General features: G+C 39.8%; 3 protein-coding genes across 4 annotated transcripts in view; 1 reads left to right on the forward strand and 2 right to left on the reverse strand.

The window, feature by feature from the left end:
• Positions 1-1,153: 1,153 nt before the first annotated feature.
• dxo (decapping exoribonuclease) lies at positions 1,154-4,788 on the reverse strand. 2 transcript variants are annotated; one of them, XM_068718797.1, is made up of 7 exons: positions 4,608-4,788; positions 3,488-3,957; positions 3,127-3,353; positions 2,204-2,423; positions 1,947-2,082; positions 1,735-1,829; positions 1,154-1,629 (listed from the first exon to the last, which is right to left on the reverse strand). In XM_068718797.1, exons 2-7 carry the CDS (start codon positions 3,949-3,951, stop codon positions 1,494-1,496), a joined length of 1,278 nt encoding a protein of 425 aa, XP_068574898.1. In that variant the 5' UTR covers positions 3,952-3,957; positions 4,608-4,788; the 3' UTR covers positions 1,154-1,493. The 2 variants fall into 2 exon arrangements, with proteins under 2 accessions (XP_068574898.1, XP_068574899.1); XM_068718798.1 differs by lacking the exon at positions 4,608-4,788 and having other exon boundaries at positions 3,488-4,599.
• A 293-nt stretch (positions 4,789-5,081) lies between these two features.
• Positions 5,082-7,403, forward strand: stk19 (serine/threonine kinase 19). Its single transcript, XM_068719215.1, has 7 exons — positions 5,082-5,165; positions 5,496-5,591; positions 5,671-5,813; positions 5,900-6,135; positions 6,311-6,408; positions 6,568-6,715; positions 7,077-7,403. The coding sequence occupies exons 2-7, from the start codon at positions 5,498-5,500 to the stop codon at positions 7,120-7,122; spliced, it is 765 nt and encodes a 254-aa protein (XP_068575316.1). The 5' UTR covers positions 5,082-5,165; positions 5,496-5,497; the 3' UTR covers positions 7,123-7,403.
• Positions 7,404-7,843: 440 nt separating this feature from the next.
• Positions 7,844-12,180, reverse strand: part of LOC137878778 (ras-related C3 botulinum toxin substrate 1) — a 5,204-nt gene continuing 867 nt past the window's right edge. The window contains exons 2-6 of the mRNA XM_068719216.1: positions 11,480-11,551; positions 11,033-11,150; positions 10,731-10,793; positions 9,632-9,791; positions 7,844-9,534 (exon numbers count right to left, since the gene is read on the reverse strand). Coding sequence (XP_068575317.1) covers positions 9,404-9,534; positions 9,632-9,791; positions 10,731-10,793; positions 11,033-11,150; positions 11,480-11,551 — 544 coding nt within the window. The 3' untranslated portion in view covers positions 7,844-9,403. The remainder of the gene's footprint in view (positions 9,535-9,631; positions 9,792-10,730; positions 10,794-11,032; positions 11,151-11,479; positions 11,552-12,180) is intronic.

A 12,180-nucleotide genomic window follows, 5' to 3' on the forward strand; every position in this document is an offset into this window, starting at 1 on the left:
CTTATTTCCCAAAATGAAAAACTTTTCCTTCAACATTAAGGGCTTTGCTGCAAATAATGATACCAATAAGATAAGCTACCTACTTCGGTATTTTGCCTTGATGAAAGCTTTTGGACCATTCATCAGACACTGTCTTATGTTTTAACTGAGTTTGATAGAATCCTCATGACATTCCTGCCAGATGAGTGTTTTATTAAATCTGCTGATTTATGTGATTATTACACACAGATTAGCAGTAGTCACAATAGTGTTAAAAGGGAGAGTAGCTCCCATTCACATGTATAGACTGATGTGTAAAATCTGCTCTGAAAGGTCTTGATTTTAACAATTATAAAATATTAAGTCAAAACGAATTTAACATAAATGGGAATGAGTACTTAACAATACACTTAAGTAAAACTTACATGTGTACAAATACTGCAGTAGGCGCTAAGTGCCTCTAAATATGTCTGAAAAACTAACATGAACTGATTTAAATGCTGTGAAGACTGTTGACGATTTACACAAATCCATGATGCACTCTACAGTCTGCATGATTGTATCGATCCGTATGGACATTTCGTCACGCACGTGTCTTCTATTATTTGTATCAGTGTCCTTTTAGCAGTGTTGGGCATTCAAGTTTGCAATAATTTACAGTATTTGTTTTGACACGGTGCTCTTTCTCCAAATGGGGAAAATCTGTTGCCTTTTAGAAAGATGATTCACCCATTTTGTTGCTGTTTAACTGGTTGTTCAGTTTGTTAACTTGAGTTTTAATCATTACTTTGTAACATCACATTTAGGACTGTTCATCGTATTAATCAGTGCCAGTTGTGTAGCCTGGTTCCACGTTTTTTTTGCTGTCTCACGCACCTGTTCTCATGTACACCAAACTATATACCTGCCACAAAATGAATTAATGATGGGTAATTTGTGTTCCCTTTTAAATTTATGATATCAAATAAATGTGAATTTCACGGTGGGGAAAATAAAATGCAGCTCTCACATAAAGGTGTTTATGAAAAAAGAAAAGAAAAAGTGAGGCACTAAATGTCCGGAAAGGCAGAAAATGTAAACTGCCAGGAAAGAAAACGGCAAAATCAGAGGATAGAAAGTGTGTGAAAACGCAGGAACGCTCTGAACAAAGAAAATGTCACTAAGTCGGGTGGGGTAGAAAGACAACATTAGCTTTATTCAATAGTTAAGAAGGAACCCAAAGCCGGTGTATGAGTCACTTTTAATTAAAAAACAACAGCAATGATGCAATGGTTACAAGAATACACCATACATGTTAACTACGGTCTTCTTCACAAATGAAATGTAACTGCGGATGCAATTCTAACTTGAAGTCTTGATTTCATTTTTTTTTTTTTTTTTTAATGTTTTTTCTACACGTTTTCTAATTTTGTTTTGATTAAAATTGAACAATTAACCACTGTTCTGGGGATTTAAATGTTAAAATAAAGTCTGAGAATCCTCCATTGGAGGTCTGAATGAACATTGGCTGTAAATCAGGGCTGACGGTGTGAGTCTTGACTACTGGTCATCTCCTCCACAAACCAGTGAGGCAGGAAGGAGTACTGGGAGTCCCTGTGGACGGAGAACGTCACGTCTCTGCGGGGCTCCCAGGAGAACAGGTACACCACGCTGGAAGGGACAATAATAAGGATTCATGAAAGATATTTGCTTTGAAATAAATAAGTAATACATTTTTAAAAAAGGTTAACAACATAGTTTGTCATTGCAACTTACCTTGGATTGTCTTCAGTCGCGATTTGCTTCACAAAAGACAGGAAATCACAGCAAAAGTTCATACAGACTGTTGGCTTCCAGCAGTTGGGTTCATTCTGTCCAGAGAAAATGCAAATGTTTTCAGTTAATCTTTTATTAACTCATGTTCAATCACTTCAAAATGAATTTCTCAATGTTTAGATAAGCCTTTGATGACCAGTAGTTTATCGTACCTTGATGAGCTGTGAAATCTTAGAGATGGGGAAAGTGTCCACAGTGACCACAACTCCATCCTCATCCTTAAAACCTGCCACAACACGGGGGACTCCCGGGAGAAAAGACTGGGCCCACCACTTCAGCAGTTTGAACCTGCGGACCACCAAAAAGGAGGATCATACCAGCTTTGAGTGGGTACAAATCAAACATCCAACAAACGGCATGACATGAAAAAGTGAAGAATCATGTGATGTTTTACCATTTCATCATCTACCTGTGAAAGTTGCTGCGCTGTTTAGGGGTGCAGATCTCCGCAGAGGTCTTCAGCTCCACGTAGCATGCGGGAGGAGGCGGAGCGTTGGGATCTTTATCCCGGCAGTCCACCTCCCCGGAGAACAGGAGTCTGTGATCGGCCAGCCGAGTTTGCACCACAGTGCAGAAGGCCTCATTGGTGTTAACCACTCCGCCTGGGTCAGGTGAACTGTGGACGTTATCTACAGGGATGGACAAAGGTGAAGCGTTATCTCTTAAACGTGTGCTGAACACCCCGTCTGCTATCTGTGTCAAACGTAATAAAATGAGATTGGAATGTATGGAAGTTCATTTGTGTCGAGGAAAAGAAATGCAGACAAAAAGTTAGAAATAAAAATGCTCGCTATAAGTCAGAATTATGTAGAGAACTTAGCCTTTTTTAATTATGAAAAAAAAGATTTTACTACTACATCAAAAGTATTTGATATAACGTTTTTATAATCATTTCTAAATCAAAATAATTTGGGACAAAATATGAGTCACAATTGACTTTTAAACTTAAAAAACTTTCACTTAGGTCAAGATTAAGTCAGAGTTTAGATGTTCTAGGTTTAAAGCTATGAGATACTAAGTAATAACTAAGTACATTATGGTCTTTGATGTGAATTCAAACCAGATATCTTTTTAGTTTAGAAGGTATGATTCAAATCTTGTTTTGTATTTATTCTCATTATATACCCAAGACCTTCCTCATTGTCAGTGTTTTGGTTCAGTTAAAAAAAATAAGTTTAATGAAGCAAAGAGGTCAAAATAAAACACCAAAGTAGTGTTTATATTTTGTACTACCGTGTCATTTGCAAGTGGCTTCATCTTTTTAAGTGTGAATTGTAAAAAGAAACATAAACAGCAGTTAATAGAACACTGTATTGCATTAAACCTACCTACCTGCACATGTGTATTGCTCAAACTTGTATCCCCAGTACATCATCTCCTTGTGTCTCTCTGTGCGGTTCTCTTGTTCCCGTCGAGCGGCTTCTGTTTCCACTTCGCTGACGTACAGCGTGCCCCTGAACCTGCTGACTGCCAGCAACCAGCCCTCGCGTGTCTCATAGGGAGTGGTCAGCAGCTTGGTCAGATGGCCGCGCCATGTCACAAAGTCAAAATCTAAAGCACTGTGATGGGCAGAGGTAGAACCAAGAACACGTTGTGGTTAGAGGTGGTTGGAGTAGCACCTATAGATCCCAGGTGAGTATCTATCTGACCTGGACCTGTTACCCTGATTAAGCAAACTAACAACAACACTTACCATGATGAGGCTGTGGTCACCTTTGAGCTGAGCTTTGATTTATTGGCCAAGATCCACCGGAGGATGTGGTCCAGCTTCTCCTTCTCACTTTCGTCTCTCTTTATATAGCGGTCCTTGTATCCATCCTTCAGGTCAAAATTAGGATTTCTGTCAGGTTCCACGTAGTATTTCATCCGCCTGCTGTCATTGAAAAATCTACGCTCAGAGTCGAGGGAGAAACACCCGACTTCAACCGGCTGTTTGTACACCGGAAAGTCTCTTTCATATAACTCCCTTCTGGTGCTCAACTCCTGAGAGCAGCGTGGGTTTTGCGCTGGTGTTGGCCCAGACTGATACTGGTGGTGGTTTGGTCTGGAGCGTTTATTCTCACTGTGATTTCTTCCACCGGCATCTCTGTGTCGTCTGTATGCTGACTGGGGGTTTTGGTAGCTGGAGTTGGGATTGTGGGATCTGTGCGGGTCCATTGCTACCTAGTGGGGGAAAGAGCAATGATTTATGAAACGTTGATGATTATTCATATTTGCTTGATTGTCTTGCTCTCCTGGAGGAAAGCCCCAACAATGTTATGACTCGTCATCACTAAAAAGAAGTGCTAAGCTTTTTTTATGCTGCTGACACAAGACAACCCACTATTTGTATATCATGTATATAGTACCTTTTATTTTTTATGCTTCATATTGAACATAATAGATGCTTATTGTATACTAGTTTCTAAAATTACTTAACTATTTTATTATGAGTCTATTATTGCATGGCATCAACAAAGTTAATATTATGTATATCTATATATGCACCCCAGATGAGCACATCACATCGTGATCTGTGTAAATAACTATTTATTGTGTCTGTATGTGAAAGCAGACATATGCTTGTATTGAGTGTTCTGCAGAAGTGTGTCTGCATTGACTGAACGTGTTTCTGTGCATGCCTGTTGTATGTTAGGTTAATCAAGGTTTACAAAAAGACCTATTTTTTTGTGCTTTGCTTTAGCAGTGTGCGTTACCTTTCCAACATAACTACTAAAACTAAATCCCTGGTTATTAAATGAAAAACCTAACGTACCGTAGTCAGCATACACAACACAAGCAGCTAACGTAAGCTAACGTTAAGCTAACGTTACCTTTGTGTCAATGCCCGTCAGACAGAATAATAAACAGGACTTTGTGTAAACACAACTATGTTGCAGCGTCTTTTCTAATCGACACAAAAAAGGAAAGAAGGAACGTGTTTTCGTCTCGCTGGCTGTGTAGCTAATGGCTCCACAAGCTAACAACAACTCAACGCTACTTCCGTATACAGCCTCGTCGTCTTCTTCTTCTTCTTCTTCTTCTTCTTCTTCTTCTGGTTTTACGGCGGTTGGCATCCATCTTATTGGTGCATTATCGCCACCTTCTGCTCCGGAGTGTGGATCAGACAATAGACTTACAATCTTTACCCCAAAACAAAGCAAAACAAAACAAACAAACCAAATAATATTAATACAAAATAATAAAATAGAATAACTAACAAAGAAACAAACAAAAAAACAAGCACTCTAACCAGCACCCTCTCCTCCAATCCGCTTGGTGGTAGCCGCGACACTTCCGGGCAAAAAGCTGAAGTAAAAAAAACTTGCCCGCAGAGCTGTGGGGACCAAAGCGATGTGAACACCAATATTAATGCTATTAGTAGCGATTAGGTAAGCGTTTTAACTAGTTTAACTGGTCAAATACTGACTCCTGTCTTCAGTTTACACACAACGCTAAGTTACCTTTGCTTCAATCATGGACGTGTAAACATAACGGTTGCAATATCTTAGCTAACGTCTATCAAAAGGATGACTGGCGTTCTATAAGCAACGTTAAGTTAACCGTTTCTGTCAGCAAACGTGAGGGGATGTTATCTAGATTCTGTAGTATAACAATGTTCCTGATAGCCTAAATTGTAATCTCACGTGGGGTCTGTGGAGAGAGAACAGCAGCTGTCTGGGTAAACAGGCTTATTCTCTGCCACATTGTTTTTCCTCTAGGTATGAACAGGAAACGAGCTTTGATTTCAGACACTTTCAAAGTGATGAAAAGAAGAAAAGGAACACAGACGTTTGGAGCCGTCAGTGATGGAGATGGTAGGTGTGACTGCTAAAAAGCTAATTACATTTATTTGTAATCTCACTTAAGATTCATTGATTTTTTACCTTTTTAAAGGACCGACTGACATCAGATCCACCCTCGAGTATCTCATGACGCTGTTCCCCAGGAAGCTCTTCAATGACAGCCTGCCTCAGATTGTTATGAAGCACCAACTCTACAGCATTCACAATGACAAGACTTTGGTGGACAAGGAGCTGGTGAGACGACTCTCTGGTGTCAGAAAGGTCTCATGTGTGTATCTGTCTGAATGTGAAAACCCACTGGCCCTTCTTGTGGCCCACAGAATAAACTGCGGGAACAAGGAGAGCTGCTGATGTTCCAGCTCGGGTTCGATGCGGACGCTTTTGGGCTGGTTTTTGCTGCAGATTACAAGGCCAAAGTGCTGGCGGGGGAGGACGGCAGGCCGACACGATCCACAGTGGAGAGGTTCCTGGAGAAGTTGATGTCTCCTTGCACAGAACTGAGCTTCAGCAAAGACAAGATGCTCAAAGAGTTTCTCTTCACAGACTCTGAGATAACGTAGGAAATACTCCCATCTATCTCCTGTTGTTTACGTCCAAAACTAATCATCATCATTTAACACCTGAATGGCTTTAATATGAGTCTTCTCCTGTTTGGAACTTCTTTTTCGTCTACAGTGTGTGAAAATACATTTTTGAAAGATCAGCACATTCTATATTTTCTCACCCTCTAGGCAGCTGGTTAAGTCAGGGGTCCTGACTGTGAGGGACGCCGGCAGCTGGTGGCTTTCCATTCCCAACTCTGGCAAATTCACCAAGTACTTTATACAAGGTGGGTGTCACGGAAAAAAACAGAGTCTCGACAATACTTTGCTATTAATGACGTTTCATGTACATTTCTCATTTTACGAGTTTTTTTTTTTGACGGTGCCTCGCTAAGTGGAGGACTGTTTGTTTTTTCCAGCCATCTCACCGCTCTTCCTGTTATTAGGTCGTAAAGCAGTGCTGGGCATGGTGAAGAAGTCCAAATATAGTGAAGTCTTAAAGGCGGAGCTGGAGGAGCGGAGAACAACCTCACATGTGAAATTCCACATGAAGTACCACATCCACGACATCGTCGGTGCAGAGCTGGTAGAAAGGTGACTTTTGCAGTTTGCATGCTATTGATTCTGAAAAGCGATGATTTTATTTGGAGTTTTTGCAGTAGGTCATAGTTTACCCATCTGTCAATTGAGATGGACGGTGCTTCAGTTCAGTAATTGAGGATTTTTTGTTCCTTGCTTTAACAAACCGTCAGGCCACATGCTGGCTCGGGTGTCAAAACCTGCCAGGTTTATTGCCGTATTTATAAAATGTTTGCTTTAAGTCTCAACTCAAGGCAGCTGTTTTTTAAATTCCATCCACCAATGACACATTTGTCTTATTGCTCATCTTGGACTAATGGGGAAACAGTTTATTGCATCTTAATTTTTCTAAATCAATTCTTTGTTTTCTTCCCAGCATACCTACAACTTCAGGGACATTGTTGCGATGTGTCGAGTCCTGAATCACAGCAACAAATTTTGAAAACCGGTGCTTGGTCGAGACCTGACGATTGGAAGATTTATGAACAGTGTTTGTATTATGACGGATGGTAAATGAATCAAGATTTCACTTTGATTTTGTGCCAAATTAATTATAAAACAAACCTTGTGGGTTTATGAATTGTCAATAATGTTGACATGACTGTCAGGTTTTGATTTATCTTGTAATAAAAATGTTTTCTGTGCACACAATGGAAGCACTTTGACTGTCCCCTCTGCTCACCATTGAGAGCCGTCAGTGTTTCTAGGATTAACTGACAGGTGGTCCAATCAGAGCCTCACAACTGTCACAAATAAAGCTCAGTTATTTAAGGTCAGTTAATGTTAATCTAATTCATTCAATCCCTGGCCACTTTATTAGCAATCCAATACAACCAATCTGCCACTTATTTTACATTTAGCAAGATCAATCTGTTCATGTAAGTGAATCATTTTTACCATGAAGGGGATGTTATCTTAAACACTTTGAGATCATTTTTCATTACCTTAGAGTTAAAGACAAAACAAAGGACCAAATGCACGTCACTTTACATTTTCTAGGTACATTTGTAAAATCAAACAATACAAAAAGAACAGCTTAAACATAGTACGTGTCCTGCAATAGCACTTTCTAATTCTTGTTTTTTATGACACGTGTTGCATCAAGGAAAATGTGCGGCTGCGCTGTCCAAAGAGGTAGAAGAGTCGGTTTTACTTGAATTTATTGGCTTTCAAAAAGTGACAATAGCTTTTATCCATAAGACTAAAGAGTCACAACATTGGCTTGAATTAAAGCACAGCTTGATGTCTGAATACAATACAGATGAGCAACATGTACTTAACCCCCTGATCTAGTAGTTCAAATACATTTTGTAAATAGGCAAAAAATATAACCGTTGCAATTCTAATCTTAAGTTTTCAGTATATGTTGCACATACATGCTATCAGCATTAATTACAAAAAGCTAGGCTTGAAGGGAGATTAAGGTAGCGTTAACTGTAGAGGTAATAAACAAAAGGATATTCATAGTGTTAGTTAAAACAATACAGTGAGTGAAGTGTAGCTTCTGTGAAGAAAGATACAAAACAGTCAAATCACATGATTATAACAAAAAGATGAGTACGCTGTATACTACACCATAACCGACAGTAGCTCTGTTACCGTTGTTAGCGGGCATACATGCTCTTCTTAGTGACATTGCTTAGCCAGTAGTGATGCTAGTAAGAATCAAATGTGCTGCACAAAATGTTTCTGATAAATGCCCACAGAGCATTAAAGGTGCTCTTGTTCCCCGCCACCAAAACAGTTCTAATCCAAAATCTAATAAAGTTTTCAGCGTTGCACTTCTGGGCAGCTACACAGTTGAGACACACTTCTAGGGAAATATTGCAAAAGAGGATTGTGGGGGGGAAAAAATACCGTGAACTTGACCGGTCCGATTGGAGCCAAACACATAACAAATACTGGATCATTTAGATTTGTCGGGGTTTAATAGCACGGTTGGTGTCAGAAGATCTGTTGAATTTTCAGTACGTCATTTCAGGCGCCATTCAACCCACGAGAACGAGTCACCATGAATCGTGTGCTAGGACTGAAAACTAACCGGTGAAGAGGTTCGTGGAGCACAAACAGCGATTTCAAGCAAAAAGAACTTCACAGATGATTAGATTCAAGTTCCATGTCAACGGTGCGATGGCCCCTCGCAGTGAAAATGAATAAAATGCCATCGATTACGGAGCCGAACAAACAGCAAACTGCCAGCTGTTATTTGAAGGTTTTAAAAAGGTTTGAGACAACAGAACATAGATTTGCTTTTCTGTTAATACAGCATGTCTGCAGGATGTATTTGGCAATATTTTCTTCCACTCAAAACAAACAACCAAGACTGTAAACAAAAAAAAAAAAGAAGGTGGACAACCAGTGGAAGAGCAAATTGAAAACATTCCACGGTCCATTTTTTTTTATTTTTTACAAAAAACATCCAATCCACTTTAGAAGGCCTCAAGAATTTCATAGTGTTGTCTATACAGTATGTGTTGTTGGGAAAGAGCTCGGGTCTATCATCTTCCAAACCACTTCTCCTAAATCTGACCCTACGTCAAATCATGGAAACAGTTGGTAGATCTGCTGTAGCTACACTTATGGAAGGAAAGAATCTGAAGTACAATGTTTCTGTGTGTATACTGGTGTGTTTCTCCTGTGCCTTTAGCCACCCCTCACCACTAGCGGCCGTGTTCCCCCGTCATCGTTCCGGTGGAGGAAGTCTTAGAGGAGAGAGCACTTCTTCCCCTTCTTCTTGACGGGTGGAGGGCAGAGGACGGCCCGGATGGCCTCGTCGAACACAGTTTTAAGGCCACGCTGAGTCAAGGCTGAGCACTCCAGGTACTTGACGGAACCTGAGGAAACCACACATCAAATGTTTTCTTTTAGTATTTCAGAGAAAAACAAACACAAAGTCAGAGATAACTCGGTAAAGGTGATATTTGTTGTTACCGATCTCTTTGGCCATCGCCAGTCCTTGGGGATATGTAATGGGAGAGAGCTTCTTCTCCTTCAGCTTTTCTGTGGTGTCCTTGTCGTCTCTCAGATCCAGCTTGGTACCCACCAGGATGATGGGAGTGTTGGGACAATGGTGTCTCACCTCAGGGTACCACTGCACAGAGACCACAACATCGAGATGTTAGAAGTATAACCTTACAAACCGGTCGACGTTATCTTGAAAATGACTAAGTCCATTTAAACCACTATCTAATGTTTTGTGAAGCTGAGAGTGAACCAAAACAGTACAGCTGTGGGATAGAAAACCAAAACAATGAGCTGAGGAGAACTGTAGAGTCAGAGGATAATATCCTGGGTGCATCACTACGAGCGACTCCCTTCACATACTAGTAGTCATGTGATCCATTGTACTTATAATAATGTTAATAATAGATGCTTTAAATCTGCAAAACTACAGCAAGGTTTGTGAAATTGACAAGAATGGTCTGAACTATTTTTTTTAATCCCAGCTATGAGCGTGAGATGCTGTTGATTCTCATGGAGACATTTGATTATTGCACAATACAAGGTTATTCTCCAAGTGACAAAGTGTGGAGATTATTCAAGATATATATGTTTGTTAAATAGGGTCCGCGTTTATATGTTCTAGTCCATAATGAAAATAGTTCAGGGCAATAAACGTGCAGCTGGGAATGCAATCAGTTATTAGTGTGGTCAACTTTCTTCCTGGAGTTAAAAGCCCCGTTTTTAACGCATTTAACCAAATAGTGTAACAATGGTTTCTTATATTGCAGTAAATAGTTCTCATTAGGGGCAAAATGATCAAACTAACTAGTAAACATGTCTTATTATTCGTCACTTTATTATTAACTCAGTGCCTCTGTCCATCATGTTCTTAATGAGGCTGTAAAAATAAGACATAAGATGATATATGAGTCAAAATAAATCTTTACAAATATATGAGTCATCCATGGAGAAAACCTGTGCGCTAATCAAAATCAGCCCCGATGCCTCTTATCATGCCATAAAACAGATCCATGCCGACGCATTTACGGTCTTCAGTCGTTATCGTACCGCCACCGCATCAACTCACCTTGGCACGGACGTTTTCAAATGAGGCCGGACTCACAAGCGAGAAGCAGATGAGAAACACATCCTGGTGAGAAAAAGCAAACAATACAATCAGAGCCCATAACAATCATTTCCTGTGAAGACCGGTAAGGACGGCTCCTCCTGTGATCATGCAGCGCAAAGGTGTTTCCCTCTTACTTCCTTATTCGTTCGCAAACTTTCCAAAAGTATTATGTAAGAGAGCCACACACATCACGGCAAACACCACACTTCAAAGAGAATTCCAACAAGCAAACTATGACTGTGTTTTTTTTCTTTTTGTACCGTTTGTGGGTAGGAAAGTGGGCGGAGTCTGTCATAATCTTCTTGTCCTGCTGTATCCCACAGACCCAGGTTCACCGGCTTCCCGTCCACCATAACATTGGCGGAATAGTTGTCGAACCTGACAGGAAGAGTTATGATAGAATGAGTTAAACCCATCAGGATAAATATAAACTGAGAAAATATGTATAATCATATAAATTATGACAGGAAATACAAATTTGAACTTAAGTGTTAAAATGGGAAACTGGTTCTTAATTTATCTGTTCTTCAGATCTCTCTTGAAAATGACTCCTCACTGAACTAAAATCATGATTATCAACTGTGATTGTAAACTGTTTTGTAAACAACTACACTTTCATTAAAAAAAATGATGACTGCTGGTGTTGATCAGCTTGTAGTCTTGTATAAGTAAATGAATAAATAGGGTCTATAGCCTCAAATACTCACACTGTGGGGATGTACTCTCCAGGAAAGGCATTAGTGGTGTAGCTGATGAGCAGGCAGGTCTTACCCACAGCTCTGGGGGGGGAGACGAAGAGGGAAAATGACTTGGTTTTCTTTTTAAGATGGTATCACCAAAAACAGCATGCAAAAAGCTAATTTTGGCATAAATTGATATGATTCCCTACTTTGTACAATTGGAAAGCAGTCGGGTTGCAACTAGGAATTATCATTATCAGTTAATGTGTCAATTTGGTCAACAAAATGTCAGAAACTAGTGAAAAACATCCGTCCTAATGTTCAGATTCTGTTTTTTTGTGTCCAACCTGTGGTCCAAAACCCAAAGATACTGAGTTAGCATTCATAAAGGACAATACAAAAACTAAAATATATCACTTCAGACCACACCACAAAAACTGTTCAGTGAACTCTTACTATGGGAGAACAGCTTTGGTGTACAATACATTTATTTTTTTAAAGATATGTATACAAGATTACGAGAGGAAATGTGAAACTTAAGTGTTCTCTACTGCCAGCTTCCCCTTTGTCAAAAGCGAAAACACTAAATCAAACTCAGCCACAGAGGCCATCAATGACTCTGCTGCTGTGGTATCCACCACACCCTGAACAACAGATATGAGTTTACCTCACATATATTGTTACACATATGAAAGTCAGTCATTGCTCATTCTTTAATCATTCACCAA

The sequence above is a fragment of the Cebidichthys violaceus genome, unplaced genomic scaffold (assembly GCF_023349555.1).
Source record: "Cebidichthys violaceus isolate CVI_PGR_0920_01 unplaced genomic scaffold, fCebVio1.0.p SCAF_23, whole genome shotgun sequence".
NCBI lineage: Eukaryota > Metazoa > Chordata > Actinopteri > Perciformes > Stichaeidae > Cebidichthys > Cebidichthys violaceus.